Here is a 22,928-nt window from a genome sequence, read left to right as displayed (position 1 = left end):
GAGTTCACTGAGATGAACGTGCTCTGACACCCTGTCCCCTGTGCACCTGCAGTAGCTGTGAGCACCCTCACAAAAGGCCCACACATGCACTGTGGGTTATGCATGGCAGAGCCCAGGGAACAGTGTGTGGACAGGACGCTGCCCTCCCTATCAGAAGACAACATGTGGGATGAGAGAGAAGCAGTGACACTCCCCTCCCTGTGCCCAGCAAGCCCATGAGAATGCTGGATCCCCTGTCCTGAGCAGCCTCTGCTAGGACAATTTCCCCAGAGAAGGAGACCCATCACTCCATGCACTCCCAGACTGGAGGTCCAGCAGGAGCGAGGTGTAGTGGGGACAACACTGAGCCCCACCAGCTTCTTCCAAGGCACCCGTTGGCGCTCTCACCCCTAACTCTGAGCCTCCCTCCTGCGGACAGTGGCCCATTTGCTGTCTAGCCTGGCCTTCCCCACCCTGCCCTCACCTGCGTGTTGCCGTTTCTTCCTGCCCACAGCAGCCCCGATGATTCTCAGCAGCTCCTGCTCGGAAGCCCCTGTCCGCAGGTGATCCCGCAGAGATACCTCGGAGTTTCCAAACAGGCAGACCTATGTGGGGGTGAGGACAACATGCCTCCTTGAGGCTTGTCCCTATCCTCTGAGCCCCGGGGTGGGGCACCAGTGTTCGGCCTCCCATGGTAGAATCGTGCTCAAGGCAGGACCCCTGGCAATGAGGGAGAGAGGTGCTGTACAGAGGAGTCAGGGGACAGAAGAGCAAGAAGCAAAATTGGACTCCCCAAGGCCTGTGTCTGAATTATGGCCATGCTTTCTTTAGTGTACTCTGAAAACTAAGCAGATGTCCAGAGGTAGCACATGAAAATCCACCTCCGTATCTTCTCCTGAGAATGTTGATGGAAGAGCCCCCACTCAGTTGGAGCTGTGTGCATCCTGGAAGTCCTCCCAGATGTGGCATGCACCTCCCATTTTGTGTCAGTCTCTTCCTGGTCCCTTCACCCATGGACATCACCCTCCTGTCCCTGCACCTGTTTGAGTCTGTGATCCCTGTGTGATAGCTAAGCAGCTGAGGGCACTGCTCAGTCACTCACTGAGATGACATCTGAGGTCACTCCAACTTCACTCAGCACGTCCCAGCTTCCATGAGAGGCTGGGTGCCAGAGACTGAGATGGCTACCATCCTTCCGTAAAACTGTACAAAGCACCTACTACGTGCCACCTCTACACAAGGCACTGTGGCCATGGAGGAGAATGTGTGAGAAGCCCTTGAGGGCAGGGACCACTAGAAAAGAGACGATACCAACGAGACCGAAGACAGAAGGCAGAACACTGTGCGCTTGTTCTTCATTCCTCGCCCCCTCCCAGACCCCACTCTCTGCTTTTCTCTGCAGCTGGAGGGGGGTCCCCCTGTGCTTATCACCTGGTGGGCTCCCCTCTAGCTGGCTCCTGCTTCCTCCCTGCTTTGACATCTCTGGCACCAGCTGCTTCCCTCCACAGCTAAAGTGCCTTTTCTCCAAGGCTCCAGCCCTCAGTGGGCCCCACTGTCACCCCTTCCTCTGCTTCCCCTTCCCACCCAGTGGGGAACAACTTTTTGCTGCTGCTTGTCCTGAGGCCTCAACATCCCTTCTTGGGGCGTGACCCTGGTACACTGTCGATAGCCTCTTCATTCATTCTTGTCACAATCTCACCTCCACTTCCAGCTGGGACACTGATGGATACAGATATCACCCACAGCCTAGGCAATTCTCTCTCTCTGGCCCAGAAAATTCTCCAATCTGCTCAGCAACCTGCTGGATGTTACACTGGATGCATCTAAACCCAACCTACCTCCACGCCCCCAAACCTAAACAGACCCCAAGGCCCCGCAGCTACCACGCTCGACGCCTTCCTCTCCTCCTTGCTCATGTTTCCCAAGCTGAGTTCTCCCTCCCCCCGGCACCTCACACTCTTACTCTTGCAGCATCGCCCATGGCCACCCAATTAGTCTTTCTATCTTCACACCCACCCTGTGGGTTATTCTTCCAAAACATGGATGGGGGATCAAACAGGTCTCCCCCCATTCAGAAACCTTGCACAGAGCCCTATGTCAGAAGAACACATTCTCAACCAAAGGCCTCTGCAACATGGTCTCCCCATACCTGACTTTCATCTGCTCCAGCCAGATCAGTGTGAACGTCACACATGCACCCTCCCCTCCTGCTACCTCTCTACCCGCCCCCTTCAAAGCTAGCTGAGGTCCCTAGTGCTCTTCCTCAAGGGCCACCCCTCTTACTGCCTGGTCAGCCATGCGTCTGACAAGCGATGGTGGGTCACCACACTGCATTTTTGTTTGATCTCATTTGTGAGTTTGTACAGCCCTACAGGCCTTGACTTCCCCATAGGGCTACACACAGGAAGGACACGCTTGTTAGACATGACTAACAGATGCTATTTTCAGCACTCAGCCCTAACCTGGTGGAAGGGGCCAACCACAGTGGGCACTGGGCAAAGCATATTTGGATCCTGGGGATCCCAATAAACCAGAAGCTACAGAAACTCAAAGACAGATGAAAAGAAGGACTCTGGGTGACATTTCCACAGGGGCCTTGGGTTCACCCTTGCCTGCTGCTCCCATGATATCCCCAAACCTGACGCTGTTACGCTGACCACCTGTGTGCCCTGCTGGCCTCCTCCCCCATCAGCAAGCAGAGGTGGGAGGAGCCAAGAGAACATGGGGGTGGCTGGGGTCCTCATGGAGGAGGGACACTCACCTTCAGGTTCCCGTCAGCTGTGATCCGCAGCCGGTTGCAGGTTCCACAGAAATGCTCAGACATGGATGTGATGAAGCTGACCTGGCCTTTGAAGCCAGGGATTTTAAAGGCCTGGGAGGGTAGAGCAGGCGGAAAGGGCATGGGGATGGGATGGGATGCTGAATCTAGGTCTTCCTCTCCCTGGCCCTCTCCCAGAGGAGCCCCAGCGAAGGTGGGGTCCAAGGCCCTCAGGTAATGGAAAATCTGGAACCATGGATGATCCATGAGTTCTCTGCCTGAGCCTGGCGTGCCTTAGGAAACCTGCTGAGGACAAAGGACCCATGGGCAGCATATCCAGAGAAGGCCACTTGGAAGAATGAGGTGAGCACAACCCCCACCACCTACAGAGCATGTCCTCTGATCAGTTATCCCCCTGCCCGCCCCTGCCCCATCTAGTTCTCCATCCCAGTAACAGGGAGGTGCTGTGATGGCACTGCAGTGCTTCCCACATACACTGTACCCCCAACATGATGCCGCCATCCTAGGAGGAGGCCGGCTCTACCGTCCTGCTCCTAACCTTGGCTGTGCTGGATTCCTTCTCTGGCAGCTTCTCCAGCTCCGGCCACTGCTGCTGGATGGTGTCTAGCATCTCCTTGTAGCTGACCATCTTCTTGAAGTTCCACTTGTTGCCTATATTTGCATTGGGGGAGGCAGGGAGAGCTGCTGAATCAGAGTTGAAGGGACCCTGGAGCTTTCAGATCTACCCCCACCCAGCACAGGAATCAGTTCCCAGCCACTGGGATGGGAGGATGGGGGCCCTGCCAAATCACATCCACAGTGGACTCTGAGAGGCTTCCAATGGCCATGATAGCCCTACAGCCAGAGCCACCCCCACCACCATCCCTGGGGTCAGAAATATGTACAAAAGAGTAACTCACTCACGCAGCCCAGTCCCCGCCCTCCCGCCCGTGTCACTGACCATCAAAGGGCATATACTCTATGAAGCGCACATCCAGGGGCAGTCCCTTGGTCAAGGTCACAAAGTCTAGGAGCTCATCCTCGTTCAGGCCTCGCATCACCACACAGTTCACCTGGCCAGGGGACAACAGAATCATGAAGGCCTTCCCCCAACTCTGCATTGTCTCGAGGGAGTGACCTTTGGGGGTCAAGCACTGCTGAGGTCTTCCACTGGGGGACCCAGTCTCCACCTCTGCCCACTCAGTGCCTAAGTTGAAGGATCCCAGGGGCTCAGTGATTTTCTCCCTTCTCTCTTAGGGGCAGGCAGGGCTGGATGCAGTTGGGAGGAAGTGATGGTAGGGAGACAACACTTCAGCCATGCTGGCTGGCTGGACTGCAGGCTGCCAGATGGGCCAGGGAGTTGGAGGAAAGCCAAGCCAATGTGGAGGTAGTCAAGATCAGTGGCGGGGCAAGTCCTCACCTTCACTGGGCTATAGCCCAGCTCAATGGCTTTGTGGATGCCCTCCATGACCTTGTGGAAGCCTGTGGACAGGGAGAGAGAAACAAAGATCCAGGAGCTCCCCCCCTTCCCTGTTCCCACCCCTCCCCACCCACAGAGAAGCCAGAGCTACAGGGAGCCTCAGAAATCACCTGCCTGGAGGTTGGCAAATGCTTTCTATAGCAGCACAGAGAGTAAATATTTTAGGCTTTGCAAGCCAAAAGGCAAAATTGAGGATCTTATATAAATATATTTCATAAAGTAGGATTTGACTAAATGAAAATATGGTAACAATTGAGTAGAGATTTTTGTTATACAGGTCTATAAATTGGATGAAAGAATGGAATTCTTTTTACAGAGACAATATTTTATTTAACACTTTAATATTTTGTCTACAGTTAATATTCCCTATTACTAACTGATTTCAGGTATTTTTGTTGTTGTTTTATTTTGAGACAGAGTCTCACTTTATTGCCCTTGGCAGGGTGCCATGGCATCACAGCTCACAGCAACCTCAAAATCTTGGTCTTAAGTGATCATCTTGCCTCAGCCTCCCAAGTAGCTAGGACTACAGGCACCCACCACTATGCCCGGCTATTGTTTAGAGATGGGGTCTCGCTCAGGCTGATCTTGAACTCCTGAGCTCAGGTGATCCATCTGCTTTGGCCTCCCAGAGGGCTAGGATTATAGGCATAAGCTATGGCACCCAGGCCCGATTTCAGATCTTATATGAAAAATACATTCTTGACTCAGAAGTCATGCAAAACCATGCAGGGGCTGGACTTGGCCCAGTGGGCCATACCAAGTTGATCCTGGTCTACTTGAACCCTCTCAGTCTAGGTGAGGAAACTGAGGTCTAGAAAGAAGAAATGCCCTGCTTAAGGCCTCCTATTCTATCTTTCAGAATGTAGGCTTTTCATTCCCTTATCTGTGCTTTTTCCTTAACAGTGTGTCTGTATCAGATGCTGTTCCAGGGCTGGTAAGTTATTACTATGGGTGCTGTTCTCTTGACAGTCATAAATCACAATACATGTGATCCTCGGCTGGCTGCTTCTCACCACCCAGCTCATCCTCATGTACCTAATCACTTGAGCACCTACTATGCGCCAGCCCCTCCTGGGCCCCCAGCCTGCACAGGCTCGTGGTCACCTGAGTCACAGCTGGGACACTGCCCTGGAGGAGGTTGCCTGGTGAGGACTGTCATAGTTTCCTTGCAGCACTTTCAGACTGCCCAGCAACGGAGGGCTAAGGCAGAAATGTGCAGCTTGTGTATGAAATGCTGCTAAGACAACCTGGAACTAGTTTTCTTCTCTACAAAGCACTCCCCACTCCAAAGGCAGGTGTTGGACACAAGAGTGCAAATGGGAGGAAGGACTGTACATTAGGACACACTGTCTGCCACCAGCAGGAAAGGAAAGGTGGAGGGTATGTGTATGTGAGGGGCACAGCCCACAAATACTCTTTCCACTTCCCCACCGTGCAGCCCTCGCAGATTTTCTACTCAGAGGAGATGCCCCTGATCTCACATGCCTGCTCCTTGAAGCCCTCCCAGCTCTCTCCTGCCAGGGTTTCTCTCTCCTTCCCTGCAGCACTCTACTCAGTACCACAAGACACGCCAACAGCCATTCTGGGGAATTACATCTTTTGGCCATTAGTGGCCTGTGAGGCTTTGTGTGTCTTCTGTCCCCACCCTAACGCCTGGCACAGCACTTTACAGAGGAAGGGGACTCGCGTTTCCTCAGCACGTGGAAAGTATGAACAGAGAGTCATACACCAGGGAAAGGGAGGAAAGAGGATGGTCAGGCTGATCTTAAAGCCATTTCCAAGAAGGAGAAGGAACTCTAGGTCTCCCAGGCATCCCTCTGATCTTCCAGAGTCCTCAGTAATGTGCCACCTTCCGTCCTACAACGCTGAAGAGCCTCTACCCTGACGTGAGGCAGGGAAGCCAGGCACTGGCCTCGTGAGACCCAGGGCTCGAGGCTGCCTCTACCCGTCCCCCTTGGCCCACCTCTAAGAAGCCAAGAGGGAGAAAGTGTGGGTGTGTTTGCAGCAGGGGGTGAAGCGGGGAGGTTTATATCTACAAGGGATAGGAACAACCATGGGGACCACTGAGGGATCCTCACTGGCAATGCACACCCTGACCCTGGCATCTCAGAGCTGCTGTTTCCACCCGAGACTACCCTACATTTCCTCAGAGCTCATTATAAGGTGACCAACTCAGTCCAGTTTGACAGGGACTATCTTGGTTTTAAAACCAGAAGTTCAGACATTTATACTCTACTTAATATTTGACCTTGCAATATGCACAGTAGGTGAGGTCCCACCAGTTACCCTCTCTCCACTAAATGTCTAAACACAACAATTAAATAAGTGAGGTGAATGCTATGTTAACCAATTTGATATAAACATCCCAAATTGTATACAAAATCAGCACATTGTACCCCATAAATGCAGTAATGTACACAGTTATGATCTAATAAAAAAAAAGAGTAAGAAAAATCTAGCATAATAAAAACCCAACTTCTAATGCCTCCAACAACAAAAATAAATGAATAAATAAATGAATAAATAAAACCGGAAGTTCCTCATTCTGGAAACTCCCTCAGTCCTGGGCAAACCAGAATGGCATTAGCGGGGAGGCTGGTCACCCCAGATCACTGGTATCTGATCCCAAGAAGTCCCTTATGGGCATCTGGCAAGGATGAGGGACAAGGAATAAATTCCTAGGTTTAACTGTAGCCCAGACACCAAGTGGAAGGAACCAGGCCCCTTACCTAGGAATGGCCACCCCCTCCCCAGCTATACTGGCCCTGGGAGGGACATGGTGCTACAGGTGATCACCTTTCCTGCGGACGATGAACTCAAACTTGGCTGGCACTAGGGTGTCCAGGCTGATGTTGATGGCACTGAGACCAGCCTTCTGAAGCTGGGGCAGGAGCCGGGCTAGGTTGATGCCGTTAGTGGTGATACCAATGGTCCTCAGCCCTTCCAGCTGCTGGAGCTGGGCTGCAGAGACAATGAGAGGGGGAGTCAGAATGCTTGTTCTTGGTGAGGCCGGGAGAGGTCTGGAAGGCAGAACTCTGTCCGGACAAAATGGATGGAAAAGTAGCTCTGTATGGACCTCTATTAACCAAGCTTAACTTAATGAGAACTTAAAAACAAAAACAATGACCAAAACAACCAAAAAACTAAGAACTGAGTGCTCATTGGGCCGGGTGCTCTGCTGGGTGCTTTGCCTACACAACAACCACTATCCCTATTTAGTAGATAAGGAGAAAGAGAGGCTCAGAGAGGTTAGGAAAGCTGCTGAAAGTCACACAGCAAGTAAGAATAGCTGGCATTCGATTCCATGTGTACTTGACTCAGGACTGCTCTTAACAGCCAACTACACAGGTCCCGATACGCTGTAAAACAGAAACAAGACTTTGCATTATGTGCTGTTTGACAGCTCCATTTCACCAAAATTCTCTAGAAATCACAGAAGAATTTTTTTAAAATCCGTAACAGCATTGGAAGGTAATAAAGAACACTATTGATCGCCGGGAAGGGCATAGAGGTACTGAAAGAGAGAAAGCAGACGGGGTCAAATGGATAGAGACCACTACCCAAAGTGCACCTAGAAGATCCTGTAAAAACAAGGCAGGTGACGAGTGTGCACCAAGCTTAGCAGTCAGGAGTACAGGAGGCAGAGGGGTCCCAAGGCACATCAAGGACATCTTATGGCAGGGAAATCGCATTTGGAGGGGCTGTGGAAGTTGGCCTGTTTCCCCATGCAGCAGAAGACAGGCAACAGAAGCATTTGCCTCAAGGCTGGAGCACCGGTGTAGACACTAAAGCCAGCTGCGGGGCAAACCCTGAGTATACTACTGACACTCAGGAGTCACGAAACCCAGTGGTACCCCACACCCATTTTCTCCACAACCTCAGGACAACCAGCACTACCAGGCAGGCCAAAGAGACCTCAGGCACTAAGATGGGTACACAGCCAAGAACTGCCAGACATTTAAGGAGGAAGCTGAGAAAGAAAGATAAACAATTCCCCAAGCAGAAAAATGAAAGAAGAAAAAAAAGCAACAGAGATAACAGAAGACGAGTCTCTTAAAAAGCAGAGTGAAGATAATAAATATTGTATCCCTGAAAACAAGAAAAGGGCTCTTGGAAACTAAAAAAAATATAGAGTTATAGAAAGAAAAAACTCAATAGAAAAGCAGAATGGACACATTAAAAACAAATGTGAAGGCAGAGAAGGGGCCTACAAGATGGAGTCTGGGAAGCTTCACTGAAGGCCTACAAACCAAGTCTGCTGAGTTCACAATCCTCCCACCCACCCTTCCGCTGGACTATCCAGCTAAAAGCTTCACAGTGGTGAGGATGTTTATCTCAGGAGACTTGAGGAAGCAGTCACACACAGACAATAGGTGTTGTGATATTGGCAGAGTAAAGGTTACTTTGATATTATTTCCTTTCAGTGATGATTCTCTTAAGTAGTTTGTTAAAGTGAAAATGACCTTTACCTTTCTGTTGTTTAAACATTTTGCATTGTTAGAATGGAGACTACTTTGAGCTACTCCCTATCAAAGTTAAAATTTTCTAGTTTTCTTGTATTTTGTTATAAAAATGATTAGAATTGTAACTGAGGCAGAACAGAACTGAGAGGCTACTCTCACTGTTCTCCAGAATCTCCAGTCTTCAGATAATAAAGCTTGCTCGGACCTAAACCCTGTCTCTGCATTTTGGCTGGGCAGTGACAGGCAGCCGGACCCTCTTTGTCTAGTAACAAACGGGAAGTGAGGAAATTAAGCAAAAGAATTCTTGAAGAACTTCTTAAACAAGAACAAAGAATGAGCCTGAAAACCCCCACCTGCTCACTTTTAAATCCTGTGAACCCTAGAGAAAAGACACACTGTGTCAAAACACTCACAATAGTTATTTTTGATCAATGTAGGATAATAGTTGATTTTTATATTTACTGGTAGGTAAAATTTCCTTCTAAAATGAAAAAGGTTTCTTTTATAATGTAAGAAAACATACATACAACACACATATACCCCTTGGTTTTTATGTGCTACATGAACCTTGTGCTACATGAACAGTGACATCGACTAGACCCTTCCAGCCACCAACTACGTGCTTCTAAGAAACTATGTGGACTGGACACCTGTTTCTTTGTGAAGAATCAGCTCAGTGCCACATGAGAGTGGAAACCAGGAAAAAAGTGCTCACGTGAAACTGCCTTGAGAAAAAGGCAGGAGATTACAAAATGAATAACCAGTTTAGGTAGGAATGAACGGACAGGTACACACACACGGTGTAAGAATAAAATTATATAACCTTTGGGAAGGAAGTTATGCATGTAACTTTATAAAGCCTTTGACTTGGATTCACTTCTAAGAAGTAACCTAAGAAAATAATCATGGATGTGAACAACATTTATCTACAAGGATGTTTATTACAGAGTAAAGCATAAAAAAGGAAAATGGGAAATAATCTAGATGGCCAGCAATAGAAACCTGGTTAAAATTATGCTTTTTCTGCATGATACTATAAAACATTTTGCAACTAAAAATGACTCTAAAGTCCTATGTTAGGGTGTAGGGAAAGGTACATGTCATATTAAGAAGAGCACGTTAAAAATAGTAAGCACCAAATGCAGGGAAAAAAGGCAGGTGGGTCACCAAACCGAAATATCAACAGTGGCTTCCAATGAGCCTGAGGGATGGTCATCTTTTGCTTATCTGAAACAAATGGGTATTAACTATGGTTTTTTAAAAACAAAAACAAAAAACTGATAGTTTCAAAATGAAAGTTTGAAAAATAAAGAAAAGTGCTTCGCTCTGGCCTCTGACAACAAGGAAAATTAGCAGTGGTTGCTTGTACCCTCTGCCAAATCAACCCTGAAGAAAGACACAGAATCTAAGAGCTTGAAACAAAAGTCTTGAGAGACTCAGGAAGATGAACAGCTGTTCTGAGCCGGCATTGGGGAGTAAACATGGGGTTGAATGTGACTGGCAGAGAATGTGACCAGAAGCAGGTGAAGCTTCTTCATTCTTTCCCTCACCTATTAACACCTTGGCACAATCATTGCTTAACCCCTAACTGAGGAAATCAGTGGCAATCACCCACCCAGAGAACTAGTTTACAAATCTACAGGAGGTAAACTCAGGGAAGCTGCCAAGCCCTGCTGGAAGGGCAGTGAAGGTAACAGGTGTGGACTGACCACACTTAGGCACTCACTGCTCCATTCTCCCGCCCTGGGAATTGTGAATTAAAACCAAGGGTGACTGTCTCCTTCCAACTCTGCTTCTCCCTGAGGGATCCAAGGCAAAGTCTTGGGGGATGGCCACTTAACACAACCACAGAGAGTGTCATCCTCAGCACAGTCTGAGTGATACTAACACTGGACAACTCACGGGGAGGAGGTAACAAACTAAAGTGAGTAACTGATATTCTGGGACCTCAAATTCTTCACATTCCCCTCTTCCTTCCTTCCTGCTGCCTATCAAAAACTAGGATCTGGCTGTAAACCTTTTCCCATTAAGCCATGCCATGCAGAATAGCCAAAAGCCTCAAGGAAAGCCAAATTTATATCAAAACTAAAGAGACCTTTGAGCTCCTTCCACCAACTCCATCTCCCAAAGAAATCCATTAAAACCTACTGATGAAAAAAAATATTAAAATGGGAAGACTGAGAACATAAAATGGCATGATAAATACGGTAAAAGAAATAAAAAATTAGAAAAAAAAAACATTTTGAAATAAAATTCTAGAATTGTAAAAAAAGAAAAAAACCCAAGGGGAAATATTAGGTAAAAATAATTGTGAAATAAACAACACAAGAGTTAAGAAAAAGAATTATATGGACACAGAAGTAGAAATTAGTGAGTTGGAAGATAAGATTAAGGAGCTCTCCAGGAAAAAGTGGAGAATAAAAAACTCAAAATATGATTTAAGGAACACGGAGGCTAGAAGTAGAGGAACAACATCCAGGAAAACATTTACATGGAGAAAAGAAGTATTTAAAGAAATAATGGAGAAAACTTTCTCAAAGTTAAGACAATGGTTTAGGATTGAAAGAGAAATTTCAATGAATGCCACCAGAACAGATGAGGAAAAGCCTATTCCAGACATACTCTAGTGAAATTCAGAACATCAGATACACAGAAAACACTCGAATAACTTTCAGAGCAAAAGAACACATCACCCAGAAAGGAGTAAGAACCAAACTGACAGGAGACTTTTCTCAACAGCACGCTGACTGTAAGAAGACAAGGGATTAACATTTTTAACTAAATGAAAAAAAGAAACTTGAACCTAAAACTTTACACACATTAAAATCACATTATGAAACAATAGGCCCATTTCACTCATGGATACATATGCAAATAGTGTACACAGATATGGTTTAATAAAAATAAAAAATAAAAAAATATTTGCCAGCTGAACTTAACAGGACATAAGTGTACTAAAAACATTATGAAAACCAACTGTCATACCATACCGGGATTAATTAGATTTTCCATATAAAGAAGTGCACTGACAAACTTAATTAGATAAAAAAAATTCAGAAGAAGCTGTAGCACTATGAGAGTTAAGGGCAATGTCGAAACACGTTGGTAAAGTTTGCTGTCTTAAAAGAGTGTGCCTTTAAAAGAGAAGGACAGACTAATTCATAATAACCTAGAAGTAAAATTCTAGAAAATATCAACAATATGCATGAAGGAGGCCTACAAAAATCAGGGGGCAGAAGAGCATGCTGAAATTCTTTTCTTAGGAAACAGGGATGTCATTTTTAAAGCCAAAAAGAATAAATATTAAAGTATGACAAATTACAAGATTTAGAAACAAGCCCAAATCTCAATAATCACAATAAAGGCAAAAAGACTAAATATATTAGTTAAGAGACGGAGATTTTCAGATTTGGGAAACAAAACTTAGCTATTATATACCGGGGCTACCAAAAAATGTACACATATTTTATGAGATGTTATCTATGTATTACCTTTCAAAGTTGAATTGAATTACAGGAGCAATGCGTAGTACAATCTTCACTCAAAAGATGGCATTAATCAAATGAATGCTAGTGTGTCACCAGGTGACAGGCAGCTCAAAGAAAACAATGGAAGCACAGTTGTTTGTCCTTTGAGGAGTGTAAGACCATTCTGAAGTAGTTTTTGAAATGTGAGAATGCTGTGGAAGATGACAATGGAGTTGTGAGTATGCACCAGAGCCCCCAGCACACCTCACAATTCCAGGCATCCATGGTAAGGCTAAGAGGCGGGGTGCTGTGTGATGTGCACCAGGGAAGACCCAGGAGGCCTCCCAAAGCTGTTTCTTCTGCTGTGATATTGGAATAGTTTACACACTCACCACAGATGTCTGCCAATGTGCACATGACACATTCTTAAAACAGCAAAACGGGAAGTTTGCATCCCGAGATTATTACATAAACCAAGACGTGAGAGCTGACCTCACTGAGAATTTGCCAGGACAATGGATAGGACAAAGAGGGACAGCTGAGTTTCCTCCACATTCTCCTGACTTAGCACCCCATGACTTCCACCTATGAGGGACCATAAAGGATGTGGTGTACCATAGATAACCAGCTACAGGGGTGGTACTTCGGGAAGAAAATGGAATGGTGGAATGGCATGTGCAGCGAGTGATGCAAGTGGACACTTGAAGCGGCATGAACGTACCATAGGCAGAGTGTCTGGACACTGATGGTAACCGCTTTGAGCACCTCTTGTAATTGCAGAAGTCAAATGGGACTAGCATTTATCTTTTATTATTGGTGTATAGTATTACAATTTAAATACAGTTTTTCTGTTTTCTTAGAATGTAAGTACTTTTGGGGGGGTACCCTCTGTATATCTAAAGTATAGGAACAGAAAGGTTTGCAGTAAAAAGATGAAAACAGACACAAACATACTAAAACCAAAAGAAAGCTGATATAACTTAAGTAAAATAAAATACATAGATCTTAAGATCGTTAAATAGAAAGACCCAGTACATAATGATGAAAAGTTTGATTTATCCAAAAGACGTAACAATTCTAAACACATACAAACCTAATAAAATCATCTCAAATGCACAAAAGTAAAAAGCTTGCAAGAAATTGCATCACAGATGAAGTAGGAACTTAAATGCAAAACTTGAAGAAAACACTAGTAGTTGATCTGACACTCAGTTGGGTGTTTCACTAACAAGATGTAAAAAGTACTAACCATAAAAGGAGAAAAATGATAACTTTAAAACTGCTATGGGCTTGGCACCTGTAGCTCAAGCGGCTAGGGCACTAGCCACATACATCAGAGCTGGCAGGTTCAAATCCGGCCTAGGCCTGCCAAACAACAATGACAACTATAACCAAAAAATAGCCGGGTGTTGTGGCCGGTGCCTGTAGTCCCAGCTACTTGGGAGGCTGAGGCAAGAGAATCGCTTAAGCCCAAGAGTTTGAGTTGCTGTGAGCTATGACGGTACAGCATTTTACAGAGGGTGACAGCTTGAGACTCTGTCTCAAAAAAAAAAAAATTGCTACTGACCAAAAGAATCACTATGAAAGGTATAGCTTGATTTTTCAGACTGGGAAAAGATGTGTGCAATGTATGTAAAGAAGCTTTACTAAATCGATATGAAAAGACAAAGAACCAAATAGACAAATAGGTGAAAGATATCAACAGGTATTACAGAGAAAAAGAAAATATACATGTGTGTATGTGTATATGCCTGTATGCATGAGTATGTGTGTGGGGGTGTCTGGAGAGAGAGAGAGAGAGAACGCTAATTAACATGTGAACAGATGCCTGATATCATTCTTAAACAGGCAAATACAAATCAAGACCACCTGAAATATTATTTTATCCAACTGGCAAAAATCAAGAATGATATTACTAAGTGTTGGGGAAGATGTTCAGCAGGATCTCATAGGCTGCTGGCGAGAGTATAAATCGGCACAACCACTTAATGAAGCAATGGCAAATTGTTTTCTAAAGTTAAACATTTACATGTCTTATGATCCAGCCATTCCATTCCTAGAGTAGTACCACCGGATATGTTAATGACAGACAAAGTTCAAAGCAGCACTGTTTACTACAGAAAAGACTGGAACCCATGAATCCTATGTACTCAATTTTGATATGAGGACAATTAATGACAATTATGGTTATGGGGGGGGAAACAGAAAGAGGGAAGGAGGGAGGTGGGTGGGGCCTTGGTGTGCGTCACACTTTATGGGGGCAAGCCATGATTGCAAGAGGGACTTTACCTAACAATTGCAATCAGTGTAACCTGGCTTATTGTACCCTCAATGAATCCCCAACAATAAAAAAAAAAAAAAAAAAAAAAAGAAGAAAGAAGGGTTTAGTCACATCATGGAACAGCAGACCCCAGAGGGAAAGGAAAAGAGCCACTCTACATGATGTACGCATTTCACTTGAGTCAAAAAAGTAAGCCCTGAAAGACTACACACAGCATGGTACTTGTAAGTTCAAAGATCTAACATCTACTTTTTAAAATGCAAAGAAATGACAAACATAAAATGTAGGAGTATTTACTTCAGGTTGGGGGTAGGGGAGCTGTACAGACAGGACAGGGAAGGCCAGACAAGTGGGTAAAAGCTCTGGCCAGTGTTCTTAAACAAAACAAAACAAAATTCGTGGAATGTAGGGTTTCCTTAGAAATTTAAAACATTATTAAAACATGCAATGAACATGAATAAAGTAGATATACACGGACAAATTATGAGAATATCTCATGAACCGAGGATTATGAATTTATCTAATTCTATGTAATTGGAGTCTATCAAAAACAAAACAAAGCAAAGCCCTTTTTAAAATCTGCCAATGGCTTTCTATTGTATTAGGCCTCTTGTGTACTTTAAGCTCTGAGATCTAGCTATCTATAAGAAAAAGGCAGGGAGGAAAAGAAAGAAGGGCGAGAGGAAAGAAAGTAGGAAAGAAAGAAAAAAAATTAAGGAAGAGGCTACAACACTAAGTGATTCTAAAGCTAAGCCAAGCTCATCTGATGGTGACAGTCGTTCTTGAAGTTAGGATTCAAAACAAAGGCTCTGCAAACTCCTCCAAAACTATTACAGTACTTGCATATTTAGTTCCCTTCTTTCTTCTTCTGAAAAAATCCCTCTTTTATTGTCCAACATGGCAGCTGCTGGCCACATGAGGCTATTTAAACTAATTAAAATATAATAAAATTACAAATTCTGTTTCTCAGTCACATTAGTAGCAGGTTAAGTGCTCAAGACCTATGTGTGGCTAGTGGCCGCCATATAGTATCAGACAACAGAGCTGCACAATGCTTCTATCACCTTGGGAAGTTCTATTGGACAGTGCTTTAAATTCATCTCAGCTGAAGAGAAGGGGCAGAGGAATCTGTACACACACACACACACACACACACACACACACACACACACACACACACCAGTATCAGACAACAGAGCTGCACAATGCTTCTATCACCTTGGGAAGTTCTATTGGACAGTGCTTTAAATTCATCTCAGCTGAAGAGAAGGGACAGAGGAATCTGTACACACACACACACACACGCACACACCAGTATCAGACAACAGAGCTGCACAATGCTTCTATCACCTTGGGAAGTTCTATTGGACAGTGCTTTAAATTCATCTCAGCTGAAGAGAAGGGGCAGAGGAATCTGTACACACACACACACACACACACACACACACACACACACACACACACACACACCAGTATCAGACAACAGAGCTGCACAATGCTTCTATCACCTTGGGAAGTTCTATTGGACAGTGCTTTAAATTCATCTCAGCTGAAGAGAAGGGGCAGAGGAATCTGTACACACACACACACACACACACGCACACACACACACACCAGCAGCCTAGAGAAGCCCTGGAGAGGCAAGGCATGGGCAGAGGGCATCACTGATGACTGCAGACAGGGGGCGCCCAAGAGCACTGAGGGGCAGACTCTTCCCTTAAGGAGTCCCCCAAGCCTGACAGAGCTTCAGACAGAGACCAGAAACCTGCCATCTTTTCATTCCACCCTCTAGGTGGGGGGTCCCTCAAAACTCTCACCCAGGAGGGTGGGGACAAGTGTCTGTTAATATCCCAGCCCTAAATTCTGTTCCCTCCCTTTCCCTGAGCCCTCCTTCCCCTACTAGCACCCACCATCCCCAACCTTCAGAGCTATTTTGCTCCAAAGCAGCACCTCTGGGGAAAATCAAAGAAGCTATTCTGAGAGACGTCAAAGTGTTCACAAGAACAGCACAAGAATTCAAGGTGGCAAGGTTGCCATTCTTTTTGAAGGACTAGGGAAGGGGACGGGTGGGGATGGTTAAGTCCTTCTCGCTCCCGCCCACCTCCCCAGCCCCTTGGAGGCAGGAGGCACATCGTCAGAAGCAGGTGGCACAGGCAGGTCCTTGTCCTAACCAGCATCTATGTGGCTATCATTCCTTGCCCATCTCATGCCATCAGCAAGGACCAATAACCAAGGACCATCACAGCAGAAAAGTGGCTTGTCCACAGTTGAGGACACTGAGGCCCAGGGTGAAGTAGGAACCTGCTTAAGTTCACATGGCAGATGGGATCAGGTCTGCCAACTTTCCTGGGTCCCATTCTTCCCATTGTGCCAGTCAGGGGCCTCTGTGGAGAGCTCCGAGTGCCTGTGTCTGTGCTCAGTACCCTGCCCCTTCCTGACCATCCTCACCCCCTCTGCTCTCCCACAGTCCCTGGCACAAAGTGGAACCCATCCTAGCAGGCGGTGGGTGGAGGGAAGGGCCTGAATGAGGGGCCTGGGCCTGGCATGCAGCTGGGTTCAACAAGTTCAGCCCTTTCCTAGAAGCCGGCCTGCCTCTCAGCTCTAAGAAGCTGCCTGGCACAGATTTAAAAACTTACTGGTAAGAGGCACAATTGAGAGATGGTACTCAACCCACAGTTCATTCATTCAGCAAGTCTGAGTGAGCACCAATGAAGTGCCATGCCTGGTTCCAGGTGCAGTAAGCAAAACCTGCCCCAGCAACTGAGCTTTCATATTAGTTAATGGATGAGACAGGTGAAAAGTCAAGCATACAACCCAATGACAGCACCAGGATGAGACAAATGCTATTTAAAAACAAAAAAAAAAGTTAGGGTAAGGGAGTAGGGAAGGGGTTGTCACACTTTTTCTATAAAAGTCCAGATAGTAAGCATTTTCCACTCCGCCAGCCAGTGTCATGATAATTTTTGTTGTAACTATTCAACTTTGTAAAAGCAGCCGTGGGTAGCACTTAAGTGAATGGGCCTGGCTATGTTCCAACAAAACTTTATTAGTGGACACCAAAGTGAGAATTTTATAGAGTTTTCACACAGTAGAAAATATTATTCTTCTTTGGAGTATTTTTCCCTTATCATTTAGGAATATGAAAAACACTCTCAGCTTGCAAATCAGACAAAAACAGGTGGTAACCCAGATTTGGTCCAGGCTGTAGCTTGCCACCTTCTAGGAGAGTGTCTAGTGCATGTGAGGATGCACTTCAGACAGCATGGTCAAAGAAGGCCTTGTGGAGGAGATGATGTTTTGGCAGAGGCCTGGGGGAGGTCAAGCAGGGAGTCCTGAGCTCCTGGCAAAGGGCACAGCACATGCAAAAGCCCAGCAATGTGACTGGGAAGGAAGCTGCGGCAGAGGACCAGGTGCGAGGCCAAGAAGTCAGCAGGAGCCAGGTCATGTGGGCTCCTGGGGAGGACTTTGGGCTCAATGTGACAGCCAGCCACTGGGATCTTAGGCAAGTTATCCAACCTCTAAGCCTCATTTTCCTATCACATTTGAATTTATAATAATAGCACCTGTCTCAGAGGTATTATAGGACTAAGTGGGCATCATGCTCTGTCAGGGGTGTCCAACCTTTCTTTCTTTTTACCACACAATGGAAGAATAAGAGTTGTCTCAGGCCATATATCAAATGCACAAACATGATGGCTGATGAGTAAAAGAAAAGGTCAATGCATACTTTTCATAATATCTGACACCACAGATGAGCAAAACAGTCCTCAAGTAATCTGCATTACATTAATACTGGAGTCCGGCTGGGAAGAGCAGTGACAACTTTTGTCCAACTCACCCACAATGTCTACCACATCTGGCCGGATGAGTGGCTCTCCACCTGTGAGGCGGATCTTGGTGATACCTTCCTTCACAAAGAGGCGGGCAAGGGTCAGTATCTCCTCTGTGGTCAGCAGGTCAGCCTTGGGGGTCAGAGGAACACCCTCCTCGGGCATGCAGTACTGACCTGAGAGAAGGACAGGGACATGAAGGTAGGCAGACGACAGGCATGGCAGGCCCCAAGTCTCCCTGAACTCCATCTGGACAGTAAGGAGAGACCTTACCAAATCCCAGGTAGTACAAACCGAGACCAGTATCCCTCTGGGCCTCACTTGTTTCATCTCTGAAGTGTTAACTCTCTGCCCCCACCTGGTTATAACATCCCTCAGGTGGGGGCTACAGACACAGGTTAAAGATGAGCTGGGCAGAACCTGGCCTGAGGCAGAGGGCGCCAAGGCCTGACACCCTCAGCCAAAGGGTGGCTGGGCAGGGCCTGTCTGGAAAAGCCAGGGCCTGGGGCCTGTTTGTCCTGGCACTGCTCCTCTTCCCTCATTTCCTCCAGCTGAGGCAGCAGTCACCTTTCTCTGCACAGGCCGTGGGGAGAGAGAAACACTGACTGGCCTGGTAAAGCTGCCTTCCGTGCAGCTACAACCACCTATCTAGTTCAGCTCCTCATTAGTCCCACCGTTTGGGTTGGAGAACTGAGGTGCCACTTGTACAGGGTGAAGGAGAAGGGGGTACGTGAGGGGAGCCGCGAAGATGGAGGGTGCCACTCTTTACCAATGCTTCTGTAGCACGGTTGTTTTTTTTTTTTTTTAATAAATCTGAACTTTATTTATTTATGTATTTATTTAGAGTCAGAGTCTCACTTTGTCACCCTGGGTAGAGTGCTGTGGCGTCACAGCTCACAGTAACCTTAAACTCCTGGGCTAAATAAACAGTTCTTGCCTCAGCCTCCCAAGTAGCTGAGAGTATAGGCGCCCGCCACAACGCCTGCTGTTTTTTAGAGATGAGGTCTCGCTCTGGCTCAGGCTGGTCTTGAACTTGCGAGCTCAGGCAATCCACCCACCTCAGCCTCCCACAGTGTTAGGATTACAGGAGTGAGCCACTGTGCCCAGCTGTAGCACAGTTTTATTAAGGATTGGGTCAGCATCTGTCAGAGGGTCATAAAGTCAAATTAGTAATCTAGGTCCAGAATTGGTGTTTTGAGATTAAAGAGAGTAAGTAGGAATATAAGTATGTATTATGTACAGTATGTTTTGTTTGGTTAAACATTTCCTAAACAGATTTGTATCCATTTATTGAGCCATGCAGTAAACACATTTCTTATAATGAAGTACAACAGAAGGAAGGAAGGACAGAAGGAGGGAGGGTGACAGGGAGGAAGGTGGGAAGAGGTAAAGGTGCAAGTCCCCCGGAGTGCTTCTGGCTTGGGATTACGACTTGCGCACTGCTTGTATCAGCCTGGCCTCAGCTGATGCATCATGGGACTGAACTGTCTCCATGGCCAGCAGCCCAGGGCACTGCTGTGTACTGCACTTGTTTATAATGTCCACCCCCCAACGCCCAGCCACGTGCTGGTCTTTGGGAACTACAGGGAAACAGGAAGAAGGAACCCTGAAGAGTGAGAGGTCCAGGACCCAATCTCCCTAGACCCAATCGTGATTCTGTTCTCAAATCTAATCCTGAGTAGAACCCAGTTTTCACAATCATAAAACTCAACGCTGACCCCTGTCCTGCCCCTGAAGTTCACCTAGCCTGGCAAGCAAAGTAGGTAGGTGTGGAGGTTAGGAAGCAGCATACGAGGACTGGGGAGAATTTTGGGAATGGGGGTTGAGAACTGCTTCAGCAGAGAGACAGCAGCTCAGAGAGGGTCCAGGAAGGCAACTCACATCTGAGATTGCACCTCTCCGTGAGGGAGATCCGTAGGTAGCTGTGCTGCCGGCCGAAGCTGTCAGTGAGGAAGGCAGAGAAGGGGGCTGCATGCTCCCGCAGGAACTGCCTCCGTCTGGACAGATCCTGCAAGGACAGGGCAGGGAGGAACTTAGGACCCTGATACTGGGCTGGGGGGAAGGCACAGGGAGAACTGAGATAGCCCCAGATACCAACTGCCCCTGCCCTCACGCCGACATCTGTACAGCACTTCTAACCTTTTCACAATCCTTGGGAAGCTGAGATTGTCCCTCTCATTTACAGAGTGAGGAGTAGGACGGAAGGGAAGGGCCCACACCCTGGGCCCTCAGTGAGGGTGTGAGATCTCTGGCTAGGCAGCAAGGTGGAGGGAGGGGCAAGGGGGAACTCGGCGCTCTTTATTCAGTCCTAATATTTCACACTATCCAGAGCCAGAAAGGATGACGTACCCATTGTACAGGGTCTAGACGGAAAGAGAATGCTACAGGGTCTAAGCAAGGCCCAGACTTGTCCTGGGGTGGAAAAGGAGGGAGCCAACCTGAGACTCTTCCCACACCCGCTCTCTCTCCTCCATGGAGGGCACCACCCTGGATCCTGTCAGATGCTGATGAGATAATTGCTACAAGGAAGTAATATTTACCAAGCATCTTAAAGTTTCCAAACTCTCTGCTCAATTCCCACACCCACCCCACAGGGATAATTATAACTAAGGCTCTAATGAGGTACTAGAACACTCTTGGCAGAACCAAGATTCAAATCCATGTCTTCTGATATTAGGTTTCAAATTCTTTCCTCTGATTACACAGAGAATCCAAGAAAGCAGGCAGAATGATGACTAGGGTGGGGAGAAGTCACGTCTCTAGAACCTTTAGGACAAAGAAATCAAGACCATGGTGGTCATCCATGAGACCTCCAAACAGGGCTCTGTTGGGAATGGGAGTTGAGAACTCCAGGTGTGACTGGCATCCTGGAAAGTTCCTTAACTTCTCCAAGACTCTCTTCCCAGGTGTAAAATAAGAACACAGTTATGGGCTAAGGTTGTCCTGCTAGGAGTAAAGGTGGGGGCTGGGGGGGATAAGAAGCTGGCAGGTACTAGGATTATCATGACTTCTTACAAGAGCAGAGGCCTTAGGCTCTTCAGAGGTCCAGGGTAAATTGCAAACCTATGCCAGGAGAAGGAAACATTTACTTCAGTACGTTACTCATCCCTGCCTGCACATCAGGACCACCTGGGGAACTCAATATTCCACTGAAGACCAAAGGAAGCTAGATCTCTAGGGCAGTTGTTCCTGTCAGTATGATCCTAATCTGTAGCCAGGGTCAAGAGCTATTGATTAACTCAAAGACAGAAGAGGCACCAGTGGGAGTGTGTGGGAGTACTTCCATGGTTTTCCTGGGTTCATAAAACTTTCCTTAATCTACCACCCAAGACCAGTTTCCCACTTCCTCTGAGAGGCTCTGCTCTCATTCCCATGGGAAACAAGCAGCAATCCCTTCTCTGAACTGGTCTGCTGTAATCATAACAGTCGTTTCCTCCCTCCCCGTGGTGTGACAGAGAAAGCTCAAACTCGCCCCTGCTTCCTCTCCAGGGGTAGCCATGGTGGTGGGGCAGGGGCTGCTTCATAATCCAGAATCCCATTTGCCACCTGGAATCCAAATTTACTGTCACCCTCCTTTTCACCAACAGCTATTTGCAATTCAGTCATTGTCACTGCAGACTTTACTGCTTCACTTGCCAAGATGCCACCTTCATCTTGACATATGGGGAGGGGTGAGGGAGGAGCCAAAATAAACCCAGGAAGTAGGAACACGTGAGAGGACCAAGGAGCATGACTCAGCAGAAACCCAAGAGCAAGCTGTGTGATGGAGCAATCCAGAACGGAAATGCCATGGGAGAGGCCGCACGGCTTTCACTTTTGAGAACTTTTGTCAACTTATCTAGATCCTTTCAGGCTGCACCTCCACTTCTAAACACACACACACCCCTCTCACCCCGCCAGCCACGCAAACTCGCTACGTGGATATTACCAAGCCTCATCCCCACATCTTCTCTCCTCCAACACTGCATGCCCTACTTTCATTTTTCCATTTGTTTTCCCTGTTAAGCTCCTAGAGGGAAAAAATATCAGTACTAGTCAAGGAGCCCAGGATGCAGGGGTATATAGGACAGAGGAGACAGCAACAGTGCTCACTCAGGAAGGGCTGGGGCTCCAGAGATAAACAGATAGCCCTAACTGCTCACATTGCCCCCGCCTGGGCCAGCCTGTTTTCTCTGTGTGAGAAGTCATCCTGTCTGACTCGGTATCCCCAGCATCTAGAACAGTATGTTGGAACCAAGTGTTGAACCACTGTGTCCGTCAACAAATAGGCCTGGCTCTAACGTAAAGGCGTGTGCAAACCCACTTACACTGGGGTAGCCATTCATTTCCAGGTTGGTCTCTACTGTCAAAATGGTTTAGCCCAGTGCAATGGTTCTCAACCCCAGCAGCTCATCAAAATCACCTGAAGAGCTTCTAAGAACTGATGACAGAGCACCACCCTAAAGAGTCTGACTCCACCGAGTGCCCCAGCTTTCCACTGGGTAGCCAGGGCTTACAACCACTGGCCTTCTGACATCACAGGGTCAGGTGCCATTGTAATCCAGGGGTTGTTGTGGTTTTGAGCACAGGCTTGGGAGCAAGTAAACCTGGATAACAAGCCTGCCTCTAGCTCTTGAACGAGTGGCCTAAATTTTCTAAAGCCTGGTTTCCTTGTGTCTACCGTGGGA

The 22,928-nt window shown here is 46.9% G+C and overlaps 1 protein-coding gene across 4 annotated transcripts in view; it reads right to left on the bottom strand.

The window, feature by feature from the left end:
* Positions 1-22,928, bottom strand: part of MOCS1 (molybdenum cofactor synthesis 1) — a 29,767-nt gene that overhangs the window by 3,027 nt on the left and 3,812 nt on the right. For 3 of the 4 annotated variants that reach the window (XM_053601179.1, XM_053601180.1, XM_053601182.1), the window contains exons 2-9: positions 20,143-20,269; positions 18,270-18,437; positions 7,017-7,181; positions 4,158-4,219; positions 3,699-3,810; positions 3,297-3,409; positions 2,741-2,851; positions 464-584 (exon numbers count right to left, since the gene is read on the bottom strand). In XM_053601179.1, the coding sequence (XP_053457154.1) occupies positions 464-584; positions 2,741-2,851; positions 3,297-3,409; positions 3,699-3,810; positions 4,158-4,219; positions 7,017-7,181; positions 18,270-18,437; positions 20,143-20,269 (979 nt within the window). The remainder of the gene's footprint in view (positions 1-463; positions 585-2,740; positions 2,852-3,296; positions 3,410-3,698; positions 3,811-4,157; positions 4,220-7,016; positions 7,182-18,269; positions 18,438-20,142; positions 20,270-22,928) is intronic. The other variant, XM_053601181.1, reaches the window with a different exon arrangement.

The sequence above is a fragment of the Nycticebus coucang genome, chromosome 9 (genome assembly GCF_027406575.1).
Source record: "Nycticebus coucang isolate mNycCou1 chromosome 9, mNycCou1.pri, whole genome shotgun sequence".
Classification (NCBI taxonomy): Eukaryota; Metazoa; Chordata; class Mammalia; order Primates; family Lorisidae; genus Nycticebus; species Nycticebus coucang.
This window is presented reverse-complemented; position numbering and strand designations above follow the sequence as displayed.